The 27,388-nt window shown below is 37.3% G+C and overlaps 1 protein-coding gene across 8 annotated transcripts in view; it reads right to left on the reverse strand.

The window, feature by feature from the left end:
* Positions 1 to 27,388, reverse strand: part of PALLD (palladin, cytoskeletal associated protein) — a 204,749-nt gene that overhangs the window by 44,675 nt on the left and 132,686 nt on the right. The window contains exon 1 of one of the 8 annotated variants that reach the window (XM_054824617.1): positions 22,434 to 22,605. The exons of 5 other annotated variants lie outside the window; for them this stretch is intronic. Coding sequence is in view for 1 of the 3 variants with exons in the window: in XM_054824616.1 (XP_054680591.1) it covers positions 22,340 to 22,353 (14 nt within the window). In the remaining 2 variants the exon portion in view is untranslated. Of the gene's footprint in view, positions 1 to 22,339; positions 22,358 to 22,433; positions 22,606 to 27,388 lie in introns of those variants that run through there. 2 more of the 8 variants (XM_054824618.1, XM_054824616.1) reach the window with 2 other exon arrangements.

Below are 27,388 nucleotides of genomic sequence, written 5' to 3' on the forward strand. Positions count from 1 at the left end.
AGGAGACTGCTTTGTAGTATTGAAATTAATGCTTTTGTGAGGAAGAATGAACATCATATTAAAAAGAAAATATCGAGGCATCCAGTAGCTACTCTTTTTTTAAAGGGAGCAGAGTTGCTGCCAGTGTGTTTTTAGGAAATTAAAACTTTAACTATGTTTTAAATCTACTGGAAGAAATAAATTCTAGGCCCTTTCAACAGCCACTCTGTACTCACAAATAGTTCTGACATTTGAGCAGGTTGCTGCCTCATGTAAAGCTTGGATATTACCAGCTGACACATCACTATTTGATGTTACTGAAACTCACTGGAGGTATCCTATTCTTAAAATACCACATGAAAAGGAAATCGATACATAAAAACTGATATTTGTATAAAATATATATATCTGAGATTCCCCCACTATGACAATATGACTTACTCATTTTAGATGTCAGCACCACCTTAGTACCATAAAGTTTCAGTACTGTACCATTCTTGCTGAAGTCCTTCTATATACACAAAATTACCTCATCAAAACGTACACTAATTTCTATGGAAGGAGGAAAAGCATCAGGAAGTAACAGTAACTGCTACAGACAGTAATAATCTTTCAGCCTGGTTCTCAAGGGCATTGGAAAGTGAAAGTAACACTATACAGCATTACTCACAACTTCTGTGACATTTATTCAATCAATGAAATCCTAACACAATTACATCTTGCACTCGGTCCAGTGCAGGATGCTATATCCCTGTCATGCAGTCTAGGCTGGTAATCTTAATGAAAGTTATGACAGTGAAAAAAAAGATACTTAAAAGGACGAATAACTGTGTTGTCGCTCTACACCCTTCCTAGGGTATCTGCAGTTACTGCCGTATTAGGGATTGGTATCATCCAGAGACATTTCCAGATCTATTGGGAGAATTTTTCCTCCCCGATGTCCTCTTAGACAGCCTTTTAAAACCACTGGTGAAGTCCATCTCATGCATTAACAGAAGAAACAGCAGCCTTTCGTTGCTTCCCTGCCGTTGTTCTCTGGCACCCAAAACAGAACAAATAACTACCCCCTCGATGTTACATAGCTGCTTGGTTCCAGCTGCAGAGTTTGTTTAGGTATGGACAAACTGTTTCAACTTTCTTCCCCCAACAGGCTAGCTGATAGACAAAGCTCTGGTTAAGTGAGATATTTACTTTGTTGTAAAGAAACTGAATATAAAAAAATAGCTGAAGTGTCCTCAGTGTTTGCTCGTGCTGCAGCATTGCACATAAATATTTCTGCAAAGAGCCAGCAAATGCTCAATCTATTTATGCCCAGCAGACTCTTTGTGGGCTACACTCATCACAGAGCAGAACGAAAACTCCAACATGCACCAGCAGAAGAGCAGCCAATAGAACATCTTAGTAAAATGAAAACACTTGACAGCGTGGCAGATGTACCATATGTCAGCTATTGCATTTAGAAGACCAAAATGAACTCTTTGTAGACTTGGCTATAACAGTAGACATAACTTTATCTGTTCATATAGACTGATAACATGTTTGTGGTTTATCGCATTTTTTTCCTATCAGCAACTTGCATTGATTTTAGTGATACCTGCCTGATGAATACTTCTGTGATCTATTTTGTATTGGGAACAATCTTTTCAGATGTGGATCTCCATTCATCTTGCTGGACTAATTTTGAAAATCAAATAGAGTTTATAGGGCACTGTCACTTTTTATCTAGTCAGACATGTACTTCAGAAGTGAGTTTTGGGGTTGGGTTTTTTTGTTTTTTTAAAAGGCATCTTCCCCAAAGCATAAATGACAAGAAAAATTGTGATACTCAAAATGTTGCTAAAGCCTCCTTAGAAATGCAGAGCTACTGCTTATCACAACTGCATGATAAACAGAATTATAATGAAGATGTCTTAGGCAAATCCTAAGGACTAAGTAGACTTACAGCCTTACTCCCTAACTGAATTCTGCACCTCACTGTAATTTCCCCGTGGCTTGTTAAAAACAAAAAATGAGTACCTATCAGCAGAATTACTGAGCAAAGACAAAATCTACCCACAGTACGCAGATGTCACTGCAGTCAAAATATACTTTTAAATATTCAGAATATATTCTGCTCCTGAATAGACTGAACAGACCTGACCAGAACTAATCACATTCCCTATCATCACAAAGAGAAACAATGTATCCTGAAATTACACACATTTTGACACAGACACTCAACTTGAATTAGCTTCTTGCACTAGCAACGTGTAATTTTAAATAGCATTTCCCTGGTAAATAGATGAAGAATTTAACGTTTCTTTAATTGCTAGGTAACTGTACAGGGCATTGTTCTGAAAAACTTAAATTGAATACCTTACATATAAATGACAGAGCAAATAATTGCTTTTGTACTTTTGAGCGAAAATACATTCCATAAAGATGATTCACTTCAAGTACTTTTAATTTCTTGACATATCAAGTAACCTTGAGTATGGGAGACACATACAGTAAGGACTTCTTCGCTGAATTAAGCTGTGCCTTAAGTGATGTATAATAATATAAAACAGAAGGAATCATACAGGTAAATTATGTAATGATAAACACTTGTTATGGCCAAATACTGTGCCAGTGATTCTGAACGGCTGGTCCCTTCTCTGTTTTGAATCTTGCTTAGCTCTCAGAGAAAGGAGTCAGCCTTCTTACCCAGAGAAAACAAGACGAAGGACCAAGTTTCATTGTTCCCAAATAAAATAGTAACCAATACGGTGACTGGCCAAAAACAAGGAACCACATAGATTAGCACTTCTCCTAAGAGGACAGTAAGGACACATCGGCATTTGTGCTTTAGCTTGGATCAGAAATGTGCTTTTAAAGCAAATCTCCAACTGTCCCTGCCTGCTTGCTCTCCAGTTTGCATCCTAGAGAAGCCTCTCAAGAACACGAACTGATTTCCTGGCAGGTGAAACGAACGTAACAAACACCAGCCACTAATGGGCTTCAATCCATGGGAGTAGACCAGAGCTCATCCAAAGTGAAAAACAAAACCCCAAATTCAGTGACTCTGAAATGTGTAGTGTAGATATCATGCCCTCAGCATGTTTTTTTTCACTCTACAAGAGCCACTCTTGTTTCTGTGTACTACTTGCTAATGTAGGCTATACATACAGAATAGATGTATAAACTAGGATGCAGGGTCCAGCTAAACCACACAAGCCAGAAAGCATTTAAAAATAAGTGTGTATACCACAAGAGATTCTGGCTTTATATTTTGTATAAGTCTCAATTTCTGGGAAGATAAACACATATCTTGCTAAACAAATATGTTGAAAATTAATCTCTCCATTTAATTTACAGAGTTTCTTGAAATTTTTAAGTGTATAGCATATTGATGTATATTAAAAAATAGGGTATCATGTATATTATTTAACATTTACACATTCAGATACAACATATAGACCCACCCTAGACAGCAATTTTACTGTTTTGCATGTTGTAGTACAGATTTTACTATTTGATTGCCTGCAGCTGACCTCCAGATTTCAATTAATTCTGCTCCTTCCTTCTGCCCTGCAGTAAAAACCTCCCAGACAAAACAAACATGTCTTGTTTGTCTTCAGTTTGATCACAGGATAGTTTGTAAAAGGCTAGTTACAAAGAAAAGAATATTGGCCTAGAAACAGCACTTGTCTGATTTGAGGGTCCCAAGTTATATTTTCCCTTATTTCTTAAGATGAGATTAAATTTATGTTAAAATGAACATTCCAGAATGGATGACAAGTGGTTTATCTATTCCTACAGTGAAATTCAATTTAGTTTATCTTGACTATCAGCAGTTTATATTTCATCTTTATTGAAAAAAGTTTTTACATTGAATAGTTAGTAGTGTGCACTATATATATGAATTGTTTCCTTAGCATAACTACAGTACTTAGATTACATTTGGAAACTACTGGTAAATCACTGTTAGTAAATTGAAATTAAAAAAATATACTAATAGAAACAAAGCATAGATTAAGTGCTAATAAGATGTAAAAGTAGCAATACACATTGTTCACACTACAGTCAACACTAAGTGTATGTAAAACCTTCTCTTCAAGTATCATGACAACTTGGACTCCAAGCTGTCCTTTACCTCACAAATAGCTGAGACAGAAAAAAGAAAAATCTTATCTGCCTGTGGTTCAATAAACAACCTATAGCTCCATATCAAAATGTAGTTTTGGACTTGCAGGTTACCTCAAGGACACAGGGATTCTGACAATACCAAAATTGGTAGCACTACAGTCAGCATCAGCCTGGATGAGATGGTTCTTCCTGTATGAAGCATGAGATTCCATATGATCCTCTGTTCCTCTCACCAATATTCAGATTGTGGTATAATGCTGGTCTGTTGTCAGTTTTTCTTCTCACTGACCTCCCTCTCTCTAATGCTGCCTTCTCGTCTGTCTCCCTGCCTTTCCCCTTGGGCTATCACCACCTCTTCACCACCCCCTTGTGAGCTCCAGAAGCACTACCTAGGGTGTACGATACTAAAATTCATGACTTACCTTCTACTTCACTTCATATGCTACCTTCTCTAGAAAAGCATGCTTCACTCTTCAGAAAACATTGGCCTAAAATAGTCTTGACTACTACAGTTTTCTACGGTGAACTAAAGGATAGTTACTCTAGGTGTTAGAACCCGCAATGACCCTTGTGTCTCTGGGCCGGTTTACTAAAGCTACTCTGTAGTCACAAATAAATTTTAAATGGTACATTGATCCTATTTCTCATTTGAAGGATCTATTTTTTTTCTGTTTCAGGGACAAACCTCAAACACAGCACTGAACAGAAGTGTTACAAAATAGCAAAAGCATTTGGATTATTTGAGGTCAGCTAATTGATTAAACAATTAATACAAAAAACTTATGATAATTTTTTTTGCAGAACAAGGAACGATTAAATGAAAGTCAAAAAGCTAGAGATACCAAAGAACATTTTAAAATATTGTAGTTTTTGTCAGAGAGGACAAAATAAGGCAAAGACATTTAAGTGCTCTAACTAATTGTGCTGTGTATCAAGGAAAGTAGGTACACAGATTTGCAGAAAGACCGAGATGCTTAGTATTTTTGTTCGGAGGAAAATAAGTTTGTTCCCCTACAGTCATCCTCTGTTGCATGCCAAGACTCTAACAAGCCCATGCACTTAGACTTACCACATTAATTACATTCTCACGCCCTAAAGGCAGTGTTGTCTGAAGCTGTCCATTTTTCGGTCACTTCATAAACCTTCAGAGACTGCAGTTTTCCAAATGGATTTCAAGACTTCAATATTAAAGTTACTTAAATAATAACTAATCCACCAAGCCTTAGTTTTAAAAATGAGGAAATAAACTTTGCTAAGCAAGAATTGATAGCACATAGTTCTTGCTGTACACTGTCCAGGCAATACTTCACAGATTAGTTATGTCTGATCTTCTACACTAGGGAGAACTTTTGTCCTCAAGAGCCTAATACTAGAAATAGCATCTCATAATCCAAAGTTTTTTGTTTTGTTTAAATTTGTCTTATGGTTAAAATGTGGTATTTGAAATTAAGAGGAATCTGTAAGGCAAAAGGCCCAGCTTGATTAACATACTTCATAATTGCAGGAAATGTTTTTCGACCCTTAGTTGACTCAAAATTTTTTCTCATGATTTTTAGCAGCATGATCTACTTCCCTAATGAATCATTCAGAATAAATGAGAAAAGATCTGTGTACTTGGAAACAGCAACAGAATCTTGCAATCATTTTGAAATCCTCTATATATTAAATAGCTTTGTATTTTCAAAACAAGCTCCAGATGTGTAAAACAATGATACTTGATTTGTGATAGGCCTAAAAAATCATTTGCCTTTCTCTTCTGGCCTTGCAGCACTTCAGTTTGCTGTCATGTTGCTCTAATTCTTCTAGTCGAAAGGAAACACATAGGGAAATGTTCTCATCATCTTGTCTTTGGCATCTCACTTACACGAGTAGTAGTACAGCCTTCTAGATAGTCAGTGAAACCTCCAGAGTGCAGTTCAGAGTGTGTAAATTAGATGCTAAATGTCAGAATGTATGAAGACCCTCTTAGAGAAGCATCTTTAGAAGTCATCCCAATGAACCACAGGCTTCAAAATGAAGACAGGCAACTAAGATTTGAGCAGAAAACACACAAAATGTTCAACACATCCTCAGTAATGCAGATAAAAATAACACTACCCCAAATTCTTTCCCCTGCCCACAACTTAGTAGCTCATGAGTCAACTGCAGATCTCATAATACACCACATTGTTTCACAGTCACACTGCACTTAACATGTAATTTATTAATTTAAAAGTACCATTTTTTTCCCCCATACGCATTATGTAGTTAACTAGTATGACAGCTCTTACAATAGCAGCAGCTAACAAATGTACTCAGCTACTCTTGATGGGGAATATTCTTTTAGGCTGACAGAGTATCAGGGAGGATCCATAGTTCCAACACTACCACGCCCAGCTAGGGTCACCATGTAGGAGTAAAATTAATAGAAAAGGTCAAATTGTTCAACAGCATTATGAAGTAACATTGTTAGAGTCAGGAAGAAATCTTGTGATTATTTATCAGCACCATCAGCTGTAGAACAAAGAGCTGAACAAACCAGACAAAAAAATTTCACTCACTAAAAAGGGGACTCATTTACTCATTTATAAAGTAGTCCTAAAGGAAAGTCAGAGAAGGTAATCAACAAAAGATATGCCAAACTGATTTTAAACATAACCAAAAAAGCACAGTATCACACTGTATTCCACGTGAAGATGAATGCAAATATTTCAGACCAGAAGATCAGATTGGAACATGTACAGCAAGATCGGTTTTAGTCACACAGGTTAAATCCGAGGACATCTGCATTGCTAAGACTAAAAAGACTCAGATCAATGTAAATAACTTCCTTGTACTTTGTGTTCATTAAACAATCAGCAAATTAATTCAATTAAAATGTTAAACAATGCTTTTCAGCACAGAAATACACGTTGCAAGTATAAATGCTAAAAGGTACCCTAGAGTCTTTCTATGCACCAGGAGCAAATCTGGTATTTACTTTTCCCAAGTTCAACCTGTTTTATTTCAATAAGATGCCCCCAAATGTTTTTATAATTATTTCCATTGCATATAAACATAATCTCCTGGTATTAGTAAATTAGCTTGGCTAAATATAGCAAGGAGCACTCATGTTTTATGGGGCATTTTCTTTGGTATGCAGCTAATATAAACAAAATGAGCTGAGAGAAGTTGGCAGTGTTCCACTGACATTACATCACTTTTCCTTAATAGGAAACCTCTCTGCAACTTAACATCTTGCTTTAAACACTCAGAAGTGTCCACAAAGTCTTCAGTGAGGATCATCATATAAGGCCAGTAGTTAGCTGCAGAGGACTAGAACATAGAGCTGGAGCTCCTGGTACAACATCAAAAAGAGAACCTCTAATGAAAACCACCTTTAGGTTATCACCAACTACAGAGCAAAAGAGTTGTATAATCTCTGACAAAGATACGTGTGAGATGCACACAATTACAGTAAAAGCAAGGGATGAAGTTCTAAGTCCTATGATTTTACTTCAGTAGACCCAGGAACCTTAGAAAGCTACAAATTAAAAAGAGAGACCTTAATCCACTGATCAGAAGCATGACACACACACAAACATCTACCATAGTTTTATTTGCTGCTTACTCTTTGTGATCCAGAAAAAGACAAACTCTCTATTTTATGGTACCATCAGTACTGTCCCTCATTTCTAGTATGACATTATTTTGAAGAAATTAGTTAATTATTGTAAAATACTATACAACATTCATTTACAAAGAGCCAGATGTCACCACCCATATATACGTTGAGCTTTTCACCACAAAGAATAGGACTCCTTGATTGTACACAACAAAAATAAATTAATTGTGGAGCAAACCCCAGTGGACCTACAAGGTTTTTTCTGAGAAAAAGACAGTTCTTGCACTCAATATTTTGCATCCGTTACTGAGGTTGCTTTTCATCTCTCAGTACATGACACAAACAAAGTCTGGCAATCAACAGAGCACACAAAGAAGAAAAGGGCCCAGAGAAATTTATGTTCATGCTGTAATTAATGTAAACATAAATTCCAGTTATTGTATGTCTAATGCACAATCACTGAGCAACTCCTGCTTCCAGTCTGCATGCAGTATTTGTTAGCATGGTATTTTACTGAGAGCATAATTTATTTAGGCACTGTCACACACACACACAAACACAAAAATGTATTTACCACAGTACAAAAAGTCAGAGTAGGTAATTTTGTCCTCTGCTTTTTCCAAAAAAGTTTGAGAGGAGTTCACCAAGTGGGTCCTACTGCTTTTAGTTGCAGCTGTGCATCATACAATCTTTGTAAATTTACAGTGAACACTGCCATGTTTACATCAGTGACTCTCAGGAAAGAAAATGCTAATCAAGTAAAGGTACGCAGCAAATAAATGTAAGATGGAGTACACAGAATACTCCTGTGGATGCTCTCATTTAGGAAATGTGTGGACTTACGATACCATGGATTCTCTGTCCCCCTTAGTAAGACATCCTGAAGTCCTTCTGTGTGCCCCTCCCTGTTCTTTCACATCCAGTTGTGATGGTACCACAGTTTAGGCCCCTTAGAGCAGAAGGGACAAGTGAGTTAAAAGTTGAAAGTAACCCTAGAATTTGAGTGGACAGATAGTTTTGTTGGTTGGTTGGCTTTTTGTGGTTTGCTTTAGGGGTGGAGGGGTTTTGCTTGGGTTTTGTTTTTTAAACTTGGATCTGTTCACTGCTTCAGATTAAAGAGCAGCCACCCAAGGAGTTCTGCAGGTGCAAAAGAAGGGTGGTGCTTGTCCAGGAACAAGCACCTACGACTCACATTGCCGGTGGGGAAGTCCCTTCCAAGGGAGGGTTTGTGAAGCCATAGTGTTAGTTTGGAATCGTGAAGAAGAAAAAACTTCTATATCCACTTCACTTCTGAATGGCAGCGTCCAAACCAGATCTTTATGTCTTAATTCACACATACATTTTTAATTCAACTGCCCTAAAAGTAATGAAGTCTTTAATGAAGGTAAAGCCAAAGTTTAGGTTACAACAGAGAAAAGTGATTTTAAATTGCTTAACACGCACAATGAATAATTGGAGTAAATTTCACCTCCATTGCTGGAACTATCTGAAGACTTCAGATGGAGGGTATTTGTGCAACATTAACACACTCTCTCTGAGTAGACAGTACAAGCCTTCATTCCACTAAAAATCAAGACATGTAACTTAAGACTTGATTGCCTGAATGGCAAAGGTATAAATAACTATTCACTTGACCAGTTTCATCTTTGGATACTTTTGTTGATCTGTGAATTGACTACTTACTATATAATTAGGTTTTCTTTATTCTAAAACTGTCTGCAGAGTTATTAGCATCAGCCAATGCTCACTTTCTAAAATGGCAGTGGTTTCGATCAACGCCTAGTTTTCAGAAAAGGTCAGGGAAAGCAGGGAAATTAAGTTAGACTCAAAAAACAATTTTAAATAATATGGCAGCTATATTTATCTAACATTAATCAAATCTTAATTACAATAAAACTTCACCAAAACCTGCTGGATGACAGAATTTCTGCTAAGTTATAATTCTCTATTAAGTTTCAACTATTGTACTGTGTTGCACTGTCATTTTGGAAACAGAGAAAACATCTGCTAAAATGAGCGGTAACGGAAAAAATTCAACTGCAAGTCTCTCGCTCATCCATCCTAGCACTATTATTATGCAAGTTAGCCTACTATATATAGCAGCCACAAAAGGAACTGCTATGCTAGCTGGGCATGTACATGTTGAATCTATCATCTTTTTGGTTTATCACAGAAAAAACAAGCTGCAACAGCTTTCCAAACTTGTATAAATTAATTCAGGAATTCAAACCAGTAGCCCGTGTGTTCAGGCACAAAGACATTCAATTGAAATAAATAGAAGCAACAGTAGCAAGTAGCTCTGAAAATCAGGTAACTTTTGTATGAATTAAACACATTTGAAAATATATATTTAATATTTCATCCTTGTATTATAATAACTTGTTTCAATTTTTAGTGTGTGTTTCAGGAGCAATTTTTTAAGGTGAATTAAGTATCTCAGTAATTCACCTTTATTTAAATGGCAGAGAAATACTTGGAGATGCAAAGGTTTCATAACTAGGTCCCCTGTTAAGACCAATCAGTAGTGACAGAAATGGAAACCATCTGATTATAGCATTTGCTAGTATGATTGAAGTGAGTCAGTCTCCACTCTCATCCCAGAAAAGTTGTCACAAAGTCTAAATATACTGACTTTCATCTCAATCTTTATTAGCAGATTTCAGCAGTGAAAACACAGAAACTTTAAAACCTGGAATGTGTCCCTATGCATAAGGGAATGTGGGAGATTTTTTGGTGGATGTTAGCTCTGTGTCCCTGGTGTCACACTGGAATCTTTTCCAAGTTTTAATTAAATATTCAGATCACAGGGAATGCTTATCATGGCATACAAATCCAGGTAATTTAAATTAAGTGATAAATGACATCATCTGCTTCAAAGATTGGAATAGAAAAAACCTTCTTATTAAAGGGTATGGCAGAACTCATGCTGTCTTCAATTGAACTTTGAAGCTATGAACAAAACAGAGCATTAGTTTTCTTTATTCTTGGCAACGTCCCTTTGCATTGAAAAGCACAAAATCCCACCAGTGTTGTAGAAGATACTTAGACAGCATTTTTCGAGTTTGCTACCTGTACTTGTACTGCTGGTTCTATATGAAGGGGAGGAAGGGGAGAAAAAAAGGATTCCCAGAGCAAAATAGTTAAACAAATCACTTCAGCTATTGAAGATACTGCTTCATTTTCTGCAGAGCAAAGAGCTATCATGACTATAGCATTTGTTTTCCATAAGCAGCACATACGCCATAAGCAGGTGTACTTGGCCGTGTATTTTGCAGACTGGTCCGCTAATGATGTAGCCTACGGAATCTGTTGGAACATGCCACAGCTCCTTCAGCTCATGTGTTCAGGATTTCTCTCAAATAAAAACAGGGCAAATGAGGGACTCCACTCTTGTTTAAATGTCCACCAGCTCTTGAGACTCAGCACTGTGGGTTACACTTTGTGTATATATTATATATACATTTGTGCTATATATATTATATATAGCATTTGTGCTATATAATGTAGGCACTAGCAATGACATCATATATTAATGTACTACAGGTTCTCATAACATCAGTAGAATTTGTCCATAGTACTGCCATCCAATGAAAAATGTTACAATATTGCCCAGTTTTCTCTTAAAACCCCCTTTTTTGTATGTACATATTAACTTATATTCTTACCTTGGAGGCCTTCCCTCCAGTCTTCAGGTCTCCAATACAGAATTTTCTATCATTAGCTAATTCATCACAGGGAAAAGGAAGCATCGTTCTCCCAGTGGATAATTCCTTTTGCTAAATGACCATGGAAAAGGCAATAATATGCAACTTGCAAAGATCTATGCATGTTTATAATAGTTCCAATTTCAGGTACTATTAACATGTTCTAGCATCTTTTATAGTTCACATTGTCTAAACTTGCTTTGTTACTGCTACTTAATGATTTGACTGCCAGAACTAAAGAAAAGCTACAAAGATAGCAACTTTTCCCAGTACAGAGAACAGTAGAAAAATTAACAACTTTAGATTAAAACATGAATTCTACGTTGCAAAACTAGCATAAGACAACTGCAAGCCAAAATAAATTATATCTTGAGAAAGCTCACACAATGAAGTCTCAGAAGAAACTGTCCCACTATCAGGGGAATAAGTTTTAAATGCCTAGGAATATTATATAAATCAGAAGGTATCTCCTTCAATACCAGATTAAGTATCACTTACTTAACTGTGGCTTAACAACCACTTGTACTAATTTTCTGCAGTAGTTTTAGCCTGCAGTACTACTGTTAAGAAATGTTGCTTTTTCCTGTTTTGGACTAGGAAACTAGAGACGAAGGAATCGGTCAAGCTGGTCTATAGACAGAATTATACCAGAATAGATATTCCTACCATAATAGGTACTCCAAACTACTTACATGTACACACTTATTCTGGAATAGAAACAGAGAAGTTTAGAGCTAATGAGGTATAAATAATTAAACTGGATACTTTCTACAGCCAACTTTTATAACTTCATGTTATTCCCCGCCATAGCCTGACTTGACTGAGCCTGAATATGACGTACAACACTATCATTTCTGATTGCTTATCATTCGGGTTTTAGGCCAGTGTGTAAATCCATTGACAACAGTAAATGTAATCCTAATTTTACTGGGAACAAAAAATTGAAATATGCCACAGATAAATCTCAAGAGTTACCACCTCAAGGAGAACTTGATTAGAAAGGCAATTATTCAAAACCGTTAGACAATATATACTATTATCACAGCAAAACTACTACTATTTTCTGAAAAAAGGCACTGAAATGGTTTCATTAAACCAAAAGCATGACAGTTTAGTTTAAACACATGCCCTTGTCCCCACAACACACCAATCTGCACATCAATGTGCAATATTCATGTGAGAGAAATCTGTACAATACAAGAACTAATAACAGATAACAAGAATATTAGGCACAGTCAGCAGTTTACAGGACAACCAATTAATTTAGACCTGAATGTATACATCCAGCACCATCCAAGGAAAACTCTGAAATGAATTGCTGCTCAGACCAATTAGGAAATACGTTCTTTGTATGTCTCACATCTTCTGAAAAGCCCCTTCACCATCTCTTTCCTGTCCTTCATGCAGCATGCTGCAGTTACCTCTACCGACTATGAAACACACATGAAAGCTTAAATTATTCCACCAACTTTGGCAGTGGTCAGTGGTTTTAGCAAACCCTACGTTTTCCAAAACAAAGTGCAATTAATTGAGAAACTAATCATATTGATAACTTCCCTCCTTTTTAAGTGACTCTTGTCAAAGACATTTTCAATTTCATGCAAAGCAGTGGACAACCTATAACAAAACTCTTGAGGAATTTGAGGTGATTAAATAAAGGAGGCATTTGAGAATAATCTCAACAACCAGCCACAAAGATTAACATCAGTAACTCAGGAAGCTTAACAGCAGATTTCTGTGATTCTTCCTCTATCATAAAGACCGTCAATGATGACAGAGAGAATTCCCTTAATTCAGAAGCACATTAAGTATTATTTAATTATGGCTTTGTGAAGAATTTAATCTCCTGGACAAGCCATTTCTGTCTTGTATGACGCTCTATATGAGGCCCTGGAATTTTCTAAACCTTTCTGTTAATTAAAAAGGTACTATTCACATGTTTCACAAATGTCTCCAAATATCCCAGTTTCACTCTAATTAGTCAATCCTCTATTACTCTGCATAACGAGCTTTGCTTTGGCAGTACTGGAAATTCTGGCAGACATACCAAACCTTTTGAAAAAAGTGGGGATACTTAGTAAAAATATGAGGCATCTCAGAGCTTTGTATGTTCATATAAATTCACTCAACCCCCCCAAACTTTCATCTACCACAGATCAGCTTCCTGCTTAAACGCATTCCAATTCTATTCTGCTCTGCTCTTTAATCAATGAGCATGGTACTTCAAATATTAGCATAGCAAACAGTTCCTCTAATTCAGTACTCGTACAAGAATTCACTCAGTAAACAGGGCCTGTCTTTTGCATTTGTACGCATTAATTCTTAAAGTACAAACATCTATTTTCTTAATCCAAAAAAGGACATAATGCGAGCACTGCGTTTTAGTTGCAAACCAATAATTAGCCTCAGTGGCCCACCGAGCTCTTTTGTACTTCATTATAACTAACCGTCCCTAGGTCATTCCACTTTTCTAGTTACAATCTACCACCAAAAAAGTCAAAAGTTTGTACCCAACAGGAACGTTAACTTTACAAAGTTACAGAAGTACTACAAAACAGTCTTCAAAGACTGTTCAAAGTGAGGATGAAATAGCTTTGCCTGGCAGTTTGGAGGAGGAGCAGACTGCAGTCAGAAGAGGATGAAACCAGAAGTATTTTATTGCCTTTTAGTACAACACCACACTAAATCTAGCGTTAAAAATATCAATACTTTTTCTGAACCAAACATTTCACCGCACCAAGAACCATGCCCATAGATAATAATCAGATCCTTGTAAGAAGTGTAAGAATGGTTTGCTTCATCTCAAGACATGCATGGCAAAAGAACTGAAACTAATTTATCATTAAAACATTTGCGGTCACATGGTAATGCCCTGATTTATTACTGCAGTCTGTAACAAACAGAATATCCACTACTTCTGTGTGCGTGTGTGTTTCTGGGCTCTGAATTTCTTGATACTTTTGTAAAACTGCAGAAGAATCCCTGATAGGAAAAACATACGTCTGTTGTAAGAAAACTTCCAGTGAGGTATCATAGACCAGCTGGATATGCCGAAGCTTAGACAGGTAAGGGCAAAACCCTGCTCCTTTAAAATGACAGCTTATGCTCCAGAAAGCAATTGCTTCCCTCCTAAAAAGATTCTTCAGAGTTGAAATCAGGTCCTTGATCTTGAGCGAATTGTCACGCATGTGGTCAGAGCTGAGCCTAACCATCCTGGGAACGGTTCCACCATACACTGGTCCGTGTACCACATGATGCACCTTTGACATCAAGACTAGATTACTGCAAGATGTTCTAGCCAGGGCTGCAGAGAAGGCTCACGTGTTGCCTGCAGCTGGTTGCTGACAGCAGCCATACAGTTGGTGGGAGAGCAAGGGATACGTGGCAAAGAGATCCTGATTTCCGAGTCTTCTGCTCATTATTCTGGGTATTTCATGATTCAGATAAATTTCATTATTCACATTAATTGGCTCTTTACACCTATCCATTAGCATGACCACTAAATTTTGAAGTGACAAGGACACAGGAACCTAGAGTTTTACAATCAGTTGTATAATTTTTATTTATAAAATCCCAGAAACACTTACAGACACTGTGTTGTATGGACCAGAGACAAGCATAGAACTAACCTCAGAATCAGCAGCTGAAAGTTCATTCTTTGAGAAAATGTTGACATATCATACTGGCTTTATGTTAATAGCAACCCCTTTTTTCTCTCCATCTACGTGGACAAACACACATGCAACACTCACCTAATTCAGTTGTATTTATACAAAAGCGGCTTCTAACCTTGGCTTTTTTACCCTGAAAGTTCTGTGTCCTACGAGCACAAATGTTCCTGAAATACAACTGATATTAAAATTTTCTTCTTCTTTTTTAAAAACAAAAGAAGAGGTTTAGAGGGTATTTTAATAGAATGCAGAAAATGGAAGCAATCGTTTTCCAGAAATTCCTGATGAACAACTTCAGAAAATGTTAAACAGTTGAAAACCTCAAAATCTCTAGCAAAAAAGCCACTAAAGATAAAAGAATGGAAACCACATGTAACATTCTAGAGACTTATAAGACAACATAATGTACTTTCAATATAGTTTGAACTTCCATTCTCTCACTTTATAAACTGGGTTTCATATGTCTGCAGAAACTGATAGGAGAGGCATGTGTCTTTTTTTTCTTCTGTTGCATACAGATCTCCAGATTTTTATAAAGATAGAAAAACTGTGAAGATTTATAGGAAATCAAGACTTCCTCCCTAGACTGTAGCCAAGCAGTATGGCAAACTATTTACTGCCTTAAAAAATAGGCTACACAGGTTATATGTGAAGAATAAACATGTGATTTGGCAAGGACATTGAACCTAGGTGTGTGAGAATTAGCACAGATATATGAAAATTATCAGGTAGCTTTAGAAACAGGAAAACAATAGAATTTGGCGATGTCAGATGAGGAAACATGTCTGTTGTGGAAAAGAAAACACAGAAGTCTCTGACTCCTCACTGAAAAGAATCCACAGCGTATACAGCAAAATACACAGTCTGGTGGCTTGTCAGTTGAATAACACTGATGAACATTTCTGAAGCCCAGGCACTCTTTTCATGAAAATTTCTGAAAGACATTTGTGGCTACACACCAAAACCTCTGTCAGTGTGGGCATCAATACTCTCTTTAAACTTTCTTTACATAATTCTGGTTTTAGGCACCTCGGATTTGCACAGAAGTAAATTGCATCATCTTGCAACAGACTCACCATCAGTAACGCAATACCAAGTAACTCATGCTTTCATTTAATCCCCTTAAAGTTTTGACGGGAAACACAGATCACAAACAAATACAGAGCACATGAAAATACCCCATCCACAAAATATTATGACCACCTCTGGCATTTTCAAAGCCTCACTTGTACTAAAAAATTCACTAGATCTTTGGTCACCACAAAATATAGGCATAAATCAGGGTGCCCTCCCAAAACCTTCAAACACTGAAAAGAAAGGCTTTATATTTCAGAGCCAAAATAAGTACAGTGAGGTGGGCTGGAAGAAATATAGCACCCAATGGGTTTCTGCACAAGGAAACTCTCATTTGTGCAAAACTTTCTATCGGTGAATCTGCTCCACTTACCCAAGTTAGCTATTAAAATTGTTTTGCACTTTAATAGCTGCTTTAAACAAATCATCCCCATAAGTCAGATACAGATTTGTACTTATGTTCTGTACATAACAGAGCACATACATCTATATATAAATTCACACACCATTTGATATACATTGACACAGAAACAGACTTGCATTATCTCCTCTCATTAAAAAAAAAAATCTGCATTATCTGTTCTTTGAGGTCAGAAACATACATTTTACACACATCTGCATGTACATATGCACATGGTCTTTGAAACAGAACTGAAAGAAACAAATCTGTTTCTAGTGACTGCTTTCATCCTGCAATTCAGCCTATTCAGAAGAATGAATTCAGCCATGGAGTAAAAATTTTAAAAGATGACAAAATCCAACTACAGAAATAACATAATGATCCTTTTTTAAGGATAAGTCTTCCAAGTTGTAAGGTGCAAGAATGGGTAGGAGGAAGCCTAGCTTAAAGTTTGGCCTAAAACCAGCAGGTTGGCTCTCCTGAGAAAAGTTGCTGTAACACATGTATGTCTTGATTTAAACCAGATTTCTGTATTCAGTGTGGCTGGAGAACTGGGGTCATACTTTTTAAATGATTCTGTAGCAGAAGTAGCACAAAAAAAAAAATCAAAATATTCCATAGTCTTTTTCTATTCACTAGAGCCCAGGCAGGAACTCCTACTGAAGTTTGTCCAGCCCACCAGATACTGCCTCATGCATTTCTTGCTCTCCAAAGTGGATTCTTCTTCATCATAGAGAGGAATTCTTTTTAAATCACAATTTAAAAATTAAATCCAGCTGACTGAATCTTCATCTAAATTCAATGCTTTTAAAACAAAGTTCAGTAACTTTCTTGTAAATGCAAAGATTAAAACAATCCCACCCAAGATCGTAAAAGCAAGGAGTTAAATACTGATGTTGTAAACTTAATTCCTCATGTTTTCCCATTATTTACATGCACACCTCAGGTACTGCGTTGCCTTAATGGGTACAATAGCATGTAAGACAAGAATATCACTCTTCACTGTGAATTTGACAGGGTTAGTTGGTTGGTTGGTATAAATGCTAACATTACTAAAACAGATTTTGTGTGTTAATCTATTTTTACATTTTAGCTCAGAAAAAAATGTAACCATGTTGCCAATGAAAACCAAAACATCTTTTCCTGTACATTTCTGCTGACTGACACATCATGGCTGCAAATAACCATCTTTCTCCAGAAAGCCTTCACTTTACACAAATCCAAAAGGACAAATGAGACACGTGCCATCTTATGAACATTTACCAAAACTTGGATACTTTGGCAATGCAATATAGCAGCTCCTGAAGCACAGACTCAACCCTTCAACTAAATCACTCTTCCACATTTTTAAGGCTGAAGTATGAACTCAAGCTCACACTGCCACTTTCTGTTTGAAATATAAGTGATATAAGATCCGATTCTTCAAAGAGAAGAATTAGAAGAATTTTTTTTTTCTTCTCCTATGTTTTACATCAGCACATACAATATACACCATCTTCTGAAACTGGTTAACATTTCAAGAAGGAATTTCAAGAGGAACATTTTTTGGTAATGTGAAGGAATAAAATTCCCCAGTCTCAGAAGAAAGCCCTAGGAAGGACTGGAATGAATTCTGAATAACTGCTACCAAAGGATGGTTTAAGACAACCTAAGTTAATCTAAGATTTCTTACTCACATCACCCCTGGAGAGATAAGCACACTATGCAAACTAGGGAAAGCAGACTCAGTTCTTTCTTGGCTCATCTCACGCAGCTGCGCCAGGCAGAAAAAAGTCCAGCAATAAATTGAGCCCATTGTATTTATTTATATAAAAATAAATGCTGTTTGTCTTAAACTACTTCCCTTTCTGGAAAAGGAAAGCACTGGGGAGTGCCATACACAAAACACTAATTACAATCACTTTCTGCTTCAATAAAGGAAATACAAACTTCCTGCGTTGGCAAGGGTTGGAATGTCTCAAGCAGGTGGCAGAAGGACCACGTTAAGTGTCTAGACAGCAATGTGGAAAAAAAAATTTCCTAAGTTTTCTATTCGTGTGCCAATCCAGAAAGTATACTTCACATATGTAAAAAGAACTGCCTTAATTATTAGTTCTCCTCCTATGATAATTATGATGGCATAGTAAACATTATTTTTTTAATTGTATGAATACCAAAATGGTAAATGATCTGTAAAGCTCCAGGAAGATCTGACACTTGTGGTCACAAAAGACTGTCCTCTTCACTTTCTGCAGAACAAGATGTTAAAAGGAGTCTTCAGGGCATACTATAACTTGGCTAGTAATTACTCTGTATGTTGTCTTCCTAATTCTTCCAAATAGACGTATTATCACTATGAAATCATTGCTCAGTATTGCTATTACTGAGTGGGAGCTTTACTCCAAGAGGAACTTTATTACTTAATCTAGCACTGAAATGCTATCTGTTAAGAAAACGGGAATACTTCCAAGATGGAAGATGATTCATGAATACAAAATTCCATAGGCATATTTTGATTAAAGAATATTCCCAGGATGAGAGATTTCCAGCCAATGATTATGTTCTCAAGAATATATGGGACTATCAGTTAATTAATATGTTCTACATAACTCTGAGATTTTTACTGGGAAAATAAAAATTTGGGGCCACCAACTCCTCTCAGATCAGTAATGGTCCAGTAAATCCCCAAATACTTGAAGAGTCCTTTCTTGGAGAGTAAACAGCAAATGACATATGACAATAACATAAAACATTTCATATGGAAATTATGTAACTAATAGCACATATGCTTATCTTCATCTTTCAGTTTCTCCTCACTGCACCCCATGCACTTCCCTTATCTACACATGTTCATCTCAGAAACTCAGCTTTTTAAAACCAAAAGTCTTTATCGTCATGTTTTTCAGTTTAGTGCCTACCACTATTCATAATCTACAGGAAATTATGCTATACACACAGTCAGAACCTATATACATGACATCACACTGATAGTCTACTCTGCTCCCAGGCACATGGGTCCACATTAACATTGTCATGAGCAAAATCACAAAGCAGCTACCTTAAGCAGAGCTGGTTGAGAAATGCATTTCCTGTTTGAAAAATACAACGATTTCCCATCAACTACATGATTTTACAAGTCAGATCGGTTTGTTTTACCCAGCTGAGAACCAGGTAAGTTTAAATAAGGCAAGTCTCTCATGGTTCATTTTGAAGCAGAGTAATAGAAAGAAATTCTGTACAGGAGAGAAAGAAGTAATCTCCATGTAAGTGGGCTGACCAGCATCCCATAGGTCACTTCCGGCCAGACTGCTCCCTTTGTCTTCCAATGCCCAAAACCCAACAGCTGAACATTACTCATCAGATTTACCACTGTGTCCTTACGGAAATGGAGGCATGCTGTCCTAACATAGCTAACATAGCTATTAGAAATGGCTAATGCAGTCATACAGACCACAGAGCAGATGAACAAACTGCAACCCACTCCTGTTTGTGGAGAGGTTAGACTATTGTGCCCTCCACAACTGTCGTATAAGCTCAAAAAGTTCTGCAGTGCAGAGCAGAGCATAGTGAGTTGCTTTCTGTTGCCTGGAACTGTAGATCCCAATAATTAATCTGCAATAATTGTAATTGTACAAAACCCAGTAATTACTGTAAAAGAACACTTTGCAAAGTTTTACATGTTGCAATCATCACACAGTCTCTGCAAAGAGAAAGTAGTAGACTCAGGCTAGTCGAAAATAATAGGCCCACATTAATAGAGGCCTCATTACGCATGAGTGTCCAGCAAGATAAGCTTGGCCAGAACAGTGTGTGTAACTGTTCTGCTCTTAAAAAAAAAAAAAAAAAAAAACCACCAACACATACACACACAAAAAACCCCCACCAATCTGAAGATAACAATTTTCTAGAACTTCACTAAGTATAAGAACATAAAAACATGTATTTTACAGCAGTGGTTTTTAATGGCATCCTGATACATCAGGCTGCTTATTGTTACTTAAATCACACTTTAAATTTTCAGAACAGTTTTTCACTGAAAAAAAAATTTGCTCGGCTCTCATAAAGCTACAAGAAAAGCTACGTGACCTATATCTGCCAACTGTTAACGAACCTTTACCACACATCCCTTCTATGTCAGATTATGGTAACTTGGTATATTCTGACTTTGTGATTATCAGGTTTCTACTGTCTCAAAGATGAGAGAAATGTTTTTATCCAAATGAGACACTCCTAATTCCAACAAAATCCTACCTGTATATTCCTAAGAGTTTCAAAAGTTGCAAGAACATCTGTATACTTCCTACTCATTCTTCCCAGTTTCTCTTATTCAAACTCTTACCCCTTTGTCCCCACCTTTTCCCACAGGGTTTCTCCTCCTGGCCAGGAAAATTAGTACCAGAATATTGTTGCACAAACAGTTAGTTCTTTCAGTTTTGTTCCCCATTTGAAAGCAGGATGCAAACAGAATCTCTCTCAGAATCCTGTTCTCATAAGTATTTGCCCCCTTTTTCATAGCAAAGTGGTTTAGATACAATCAACGGACATCGGCTGAGAGCCATTTAACTTTTTATATGTTTTTTCCATCCTCTTGTTATCAGTTCTATATCTTAATCCTTCTATGTCTGGTATGCATTGTGAATCACAGACCAGCTCTGGATGCCTGGAAACTGTTGGGCTTTCTTAAGAAGATCATCATAACTTTTCCCACCCCAGAACTCCAGCTTGTGAGCGCACATAAAACTTTCCATACAGTATGTAATACATCTTACAGAGTTAATTTCAGAAATATAAGGTTTGGTCCCAGGAATCATGGTTTCAGTTCAATACAGCCACAGAATACTGTGGAAAAACAGTTTCTTGACCTCAAAGCCTAATGAAACATCAAATGTGTCCACTCCTATTTTTAGATGCATGCTCTGCAGCACCATATTCCTTAATATAAGGCTGACCCAAATGTTCCAAGAGCAGACATTGGTTTCTCTTTGATAGCCAATGCATATCTCTGCTTTCCAAGTTTCTGTAAGCACGTCATTATAAGGAAGGCCAGTCTTACTTTTCCCAGCCTTCTTTCTAATTATGCGCCTGCTGCCAGGAAACTTTAACTTTTGTGTGTGTGTCTTCCCTACTAAAATTTAAACAAATGCCTGCTACAGACTTGGAAAAGAAGGGGAAAAAAATAAAAATCTCCAAAGCAGTTACTGTTACAATTTACAAAGTTACTAAGTAACACCAAATTCCTTTCAACACTCAATGATAAACATCAGACAAAAAAGTTAGCTACAAGAGTACATCATTACTAGGTCACCAAATCTGTCTTCCTTACAGACTAATGAATTCCACAGGACAAAAAACTCCAATATTTTGCTTGATTTTGGTTTAATTTTGGTAAGAAGCCATAGTAAGTTTACTAAAACATCCAAGTCTCCTGTCCATTACCAACTCTCTTTTCCTCCAGGAGTATCACCGGGTTCCTACAGAAGTCTCCTACAAAGAAGGCTGAGAAAGCACTGGTATTTTACTCTCTGTCACATTTACTAACAAGCCAACAACCGATTTAGCAAGCCTTGAGCTGCAAGGATACACACAGCCGCTGCCACCACAACAGCATCCTCTCTGTGCTTGGAAACACCAAGCTGATGGCCAAGGTCGGCAAGTAAAGCGCACCAGCCAAGCTCGGACGCAACTACAGACGATGTGGCAAACTAAAAGGGTAGGAAACAGTCGGGGCGGGGGGGAACCAAACCACTAAACAAAAAAAAAAAAAAACCACAACCCCCAAAAAAACCTCGAAAGAAATGCGGTCAGCACGATTCGATTACAGCACGATTTCATTTGCCCTGACCTCTCGCTTTCCATCACTGCTTCTGCCGTGCGTTCGCCTCAACTGAAGAAAAAAACGTCATGTACGAACTCACGAAAGCATCCTGCCATCTTACCTCGGCGACGTTTACGTGGGCAGTTATCACATACCCGAGCGCAAGTTTTTAGGGGACGAGGGAGACCGGCGCGGCGGTAGCGGAGCGGGGCGGAGCGGAGCGGCGCCCGCAGGTACTCGGCGCTATATAGGGCGGGCCGGGCGCCGCAGCCACCGCTCCGTGACTCAGTGAGCCTCCGCCGGCGCGTCCCACTCCGGCAGCTTCACGTTAAGAGTCCCGCGGTCACCCTGGGCTCCCCGCTGCGTGCGAGAGGCGTTACCAGGCTGCTGGGAACTGCAGGGAAATGGGGGTTTTCCCGCGGCGGATCGCCGTCGGGATCGTCTTTCCCTGCTGCTGCAGTCTAAGTCTTAATTATTCCCCCTCGGAGCTGCAAGAACCGGGACTTTTTGATACACTTTTTGCCAAAAAAGGCTCGGGTCCCATGCTGGAAGTTCACTTTCTTCCCTCCAGGAACTCAACATCCATACCCAGTAGAAAAGCTTGAGAAACTTCACTAAAGCAGAAGCAGGCACTGCAACTGCCTAGACAGCAGAGAAAACATCCCAGGCGCTTCCATATTGCCATACAGCTGCACAAAAGTGTTGCTACGAGAGTTTACGTTAGCTTTTCTGCGTAGGAAAAGTTTCCATGATTTCCATGTCATTGTTGTCTGCTTGACAGAGCAGATGGGATGGCTACATATGGCTAAATCTTTTAATGTAGAACTGCGGAAGTGATGTCTCAAGTTATTCTTCTAAGCTCTCTGATACTTTCTGTTCTTTTTAATTAACACTTACGCCACTACTCATCACTACCAAGTCCCTGAGTTTTCAGGTTAAACTGAATTTAAAACTTTTTTCAGAAAATCCGTATCACACTATTGTTTATAAAACAGGTGACTAAAGTGTGCAACCTCCTGCATCTTCTTCACCTGTCAAAGAATTGCATCAGAGTTCAGAGAACATTTACTATACATTACAAAAATCATGCTATTTTCCAGTCTAATTACGCAAAAACATCCAGAGTGCCAAACACTTACTGTCAATACATTAATTACTATTACATATTCCACTAAGGGCATCATTTGGAGGTAGATACTTTTTTTCTTTCTTTTTTCCATAAGGAGATGAAGACAGAAGAACAGATTTCTGTTGTTGGTTCATACCCTTCCTACTAGAACCTACTTGATCTGGATCCAGCCCTTTCCAACAGATTACATGCCAACATCAGTTTTATAAGCAAGCATAGAACGCAACTAATCATTAGTAACATCCACTTAAACATCTGCTTATAAACAAGACAGACAATCTCAAAAGATACATCTGTAAAACCTCTATTCTCAAATCCATGCTTAGTCCACAGAGGTGATCAGTGGTATCACTTGAATTTTCTACAATGCAGACAGCAAAAAGAAGCGTACGAACATGCTGTCTTTTATCTCACTGCTATTAAACAACCTATTAAATGGCTAAGAGATTTTAGGGCAGCTGAAAGTAAGGGTGGTCTTTCTTCTTTTAGCTCTGTTTTCCAACCAGTATTACAGTTTAGCTGTGGACACCTGGAATCTGTTGGGTTTGCACAAGAACATCATCATAACTATTTTTCCCCAACTGGTATGAACCCCCCAGCGAGACCTGTACCTGAGAAATTTCATTCTACAGTGAACGATGCAGAACAAGGTGGCACTGAAACTTGCCCTGCTTACTCCACCCCCTCCACCCCTTTTCAGCACCCAGCCATCTTTAGGACTTGAAACTCACGCCACATCACTCCCCATTGCTAGAACAGAGAGTGACATGCCAGATCCTGGCAGAAAGACTGGCACTGCACTAACACTCTTTCCAATTCTGGTACATGACTATGGGGAAGAAGCATGGTAGCTCATACACATAGGATTAAGATAGTACTAAGATAAAAAAGAGTATTACTCATGACTAATCAGGCATCTCTGTGATTTTGGGTAAGTATGCTGGTCAAGGATAGTATTTTATCTAACAAGCAGAAAATAATTCAGCCAGTAATAGCTGCAGATAATCTAACACACACACAACAAAGAATGGACTGATATATGGTAGGAAAAGCCAATTACAGAAAAACAGTACCTGGACTTCACATCTCTTAACCGCATTTTCTCCTTTGTATTTGATTATAACAAAGTGACTTCATATTGCAGTAATGCAAACTGAGTTCTCTGACATTTTCTTCTGTCACAGCTCTTACATTGCACATATTTTGCACATATGTTCCAAGAATTTTGGAGAAGAATTTTATGTTAATGCATGTATGCTCGTGTTCACTTCATGGGGATGGAAGAGGAAAGCAAAAAGACAGCTTGTGCACATCAGCTTAGTGCAGGACACTTGCTTCACTGTGACTCCACAAGCATAACTGGGCATGGAAGATGAAAATGAAGCTCAACTTATTGGGAACCAAACATGATGCATAATGTGAGATAAAGATCCAAAGAGAAAGGAAACAAAACTATATGTTTAACTTAAAACTTAATATGATCTGTGATTCTTTTTTTGCAAACAACTTTGCCTATCACTCCAGTTCCAGGAACATTTGTTTCTAGTTTAAAGAGTTTCCAGCTAAGCATGACTGGCAAACTAAAATGAGGGAAACTTATTTACATTTAAAAAGACAATTGCATACAACTCCAATGAAGTCCTAATATTTAAATGAAGTATTTAAAGTGTAATGGCAATTATAACAAACAGTTTTTGAAAAAATGCAGTAAAAAACCCCAACAATTAATTTCTGTGAACTAATGGAGATAATGATAAATGTCATTAGTAAAACAGACAAACACCAAGTTGCCTAAAGTCATATGAGATTTTTTTGCTAGCATTCATTCAAACTTTGAGAATCTTCACAAAATGAAGATTCACTTTTTATGCCACCCTATAAATAAAATGAAATTAGTATTGCTTAAAGTACAAAAGCTGAAAGGGTAACTTCAGGAAAAAAAGGCTGAAAACACAGAGAGAAAGTCCTTACAGAAAGTAATTACATCCTCAGCAATCTGAGAGAAAACAAATGAAGATAAAACAACTCAGTGGACTTCTTGAGAGAGCCTGTCAAGTTCCTAAACTACCACAGAATAATTTGTAGTATTTAAATGCAACCTTTTCGCTTGCAGTGTATCTTCAGTGAAGGAAGTGTATTTTAATAGAGTGTATGTACACTGGCATCCACAACAGCCAGTTTCAAAGTGTTACTACACTACAAATAATTACACAGTTCTATTTCCTTTCTTCTATTTGCCTACTTGTTTTTTCTTCACTACGATATGCAAGATTTTAGCATCCCAGCTAGTGAATAATAAAGACATTAAAAGCTACACTGGAATGTGCAATTCTGATCATGCTACTTAAGACCAGATCTCTCAAATTCTTTAAATCAAAACAGGATGTTTTTCAAAAAGAAAACCAAAAAATATAACTAAAAAATTCTGAGGTCTGAGAAGAAGTTGTGATTGAGATTCAAATGGTGTTTTCTACATGAGGGAGACACATGACATGAGATTCTTTTGGTTTTAAAAACTGGAAATTAATTCAAGAATATAAGCATGCCTGTAATCAACCCAAATAGTATTCAGCTAGCCACAATGGAGCTTTGCATCATATTACAGTTTAAACACCATTAAGCTCAGATGGAAATGGCAGTAACATAGACACTGAAGGACTAGAAGAGGGAACTGAAAGAGTTTACTAGCTTTCAAACTGATTCATATGCAGCTGACTGAATTAAATTATTTATGGAGCCCAATTCAGCAATCTCCCTGTTTTTCTTTCTTTCTTTTTCTTTCTTTTCCTTTTTCTTAAAGGAAATGCATCCCATTTATGCAAACTATGCAAAATAAGCTTAGACATACCAACCATTGTGGATTTTCAAATTTTCATTTAAACAACAAAAAAAACCCCTCAATAAAATTGCATCCCCTTCCATATTGTACTTGACAACATTTAAAAGCTATGAACAGGGACTACTAAGCCAGGAGCAGGCCACTGATTTTCTTGGAATGCATGAGAGTTTTAAAAGGCCAAAATGGAGTTAGGTTTTCCCAAAAACAAAAGACTAACCATATCTTTGAAATGGCAATTGCCAAACACGTACCAGTCCAAAGCACTTAGCACTATTTCAAAAGTCTCTTGAATGCCGTATTGCAAACATCCTGTAATACCTAACTTTACTGGTGTTGGCAGACACTGAGGTCCTAACTGTAAAGTGCTTTGTTAGGTATTATTTCCCGTCCGTGAAATTCAGTCTTGAACTAGGAGTACCAAGTTGTTTGTGGCTTTTGTTTTTCTTAGTACTTCTGAAAAATAAAGGATCACCTGCTCCTTACAAGAAAGATTATTTGAGCAAACGTTTCCCATCACCTTCAATTCTGCCAGTACGCACCATCAAAGTTATGTATTTTAAAGAGAGGAAACCATTGCTGCTAGAGCCAACATTTGAAAGAAAATCATACTATTCTACAAAGTTTCTGATCTATTAAAACATGATTCAACAAAAATAAAAACTGGACCTTTTTCCAAAATAATAATTAGACATAGAGGCAAACAAAATTTGAAAGTTTCTATTGCTGACACAATTTTCATAAGGCAATTACCATTTGAATAGACATACACATACTTATGGACATACACAATATATACATGGTGATAAAGTGACTTGTGCTTAAGTCTTCTCTGTTATAATACTAATTACCTCACCTTTTGGACTAAAATAGCAAAGGTCTTCAGGGTACAAAATTGTTTAAATTATATTGATTAGACTTACCATGTAACCTCTATGACAACATGGAGGAAAACCGTGGGTCTACTATGTAGGCACTTTCTAAGAAGGAACTGGAATGGTTGTGGTTGAACAAGCAGCATATAGAGAAGTCAGGCATCCCAATGGGTTCCTTAAGGTACCTAGATACTTTGGTACCCACATTCTCAGTCTGTTCTGACCACAAATAATCC

The sequence above is a fragment of the Grus americana genome, chromosome 4, assembly GCF_028858705.1.
Source record: "Grus americana isolate bGruAme1 chromosome 4, bGruAme1.mat, whole genome shotgun sequence".
Lineage (NCBI taxonomy): Eukaryota > Metazoa > Chordata > Aves > Gruiformes > Gruidae > Grus > Grus americana.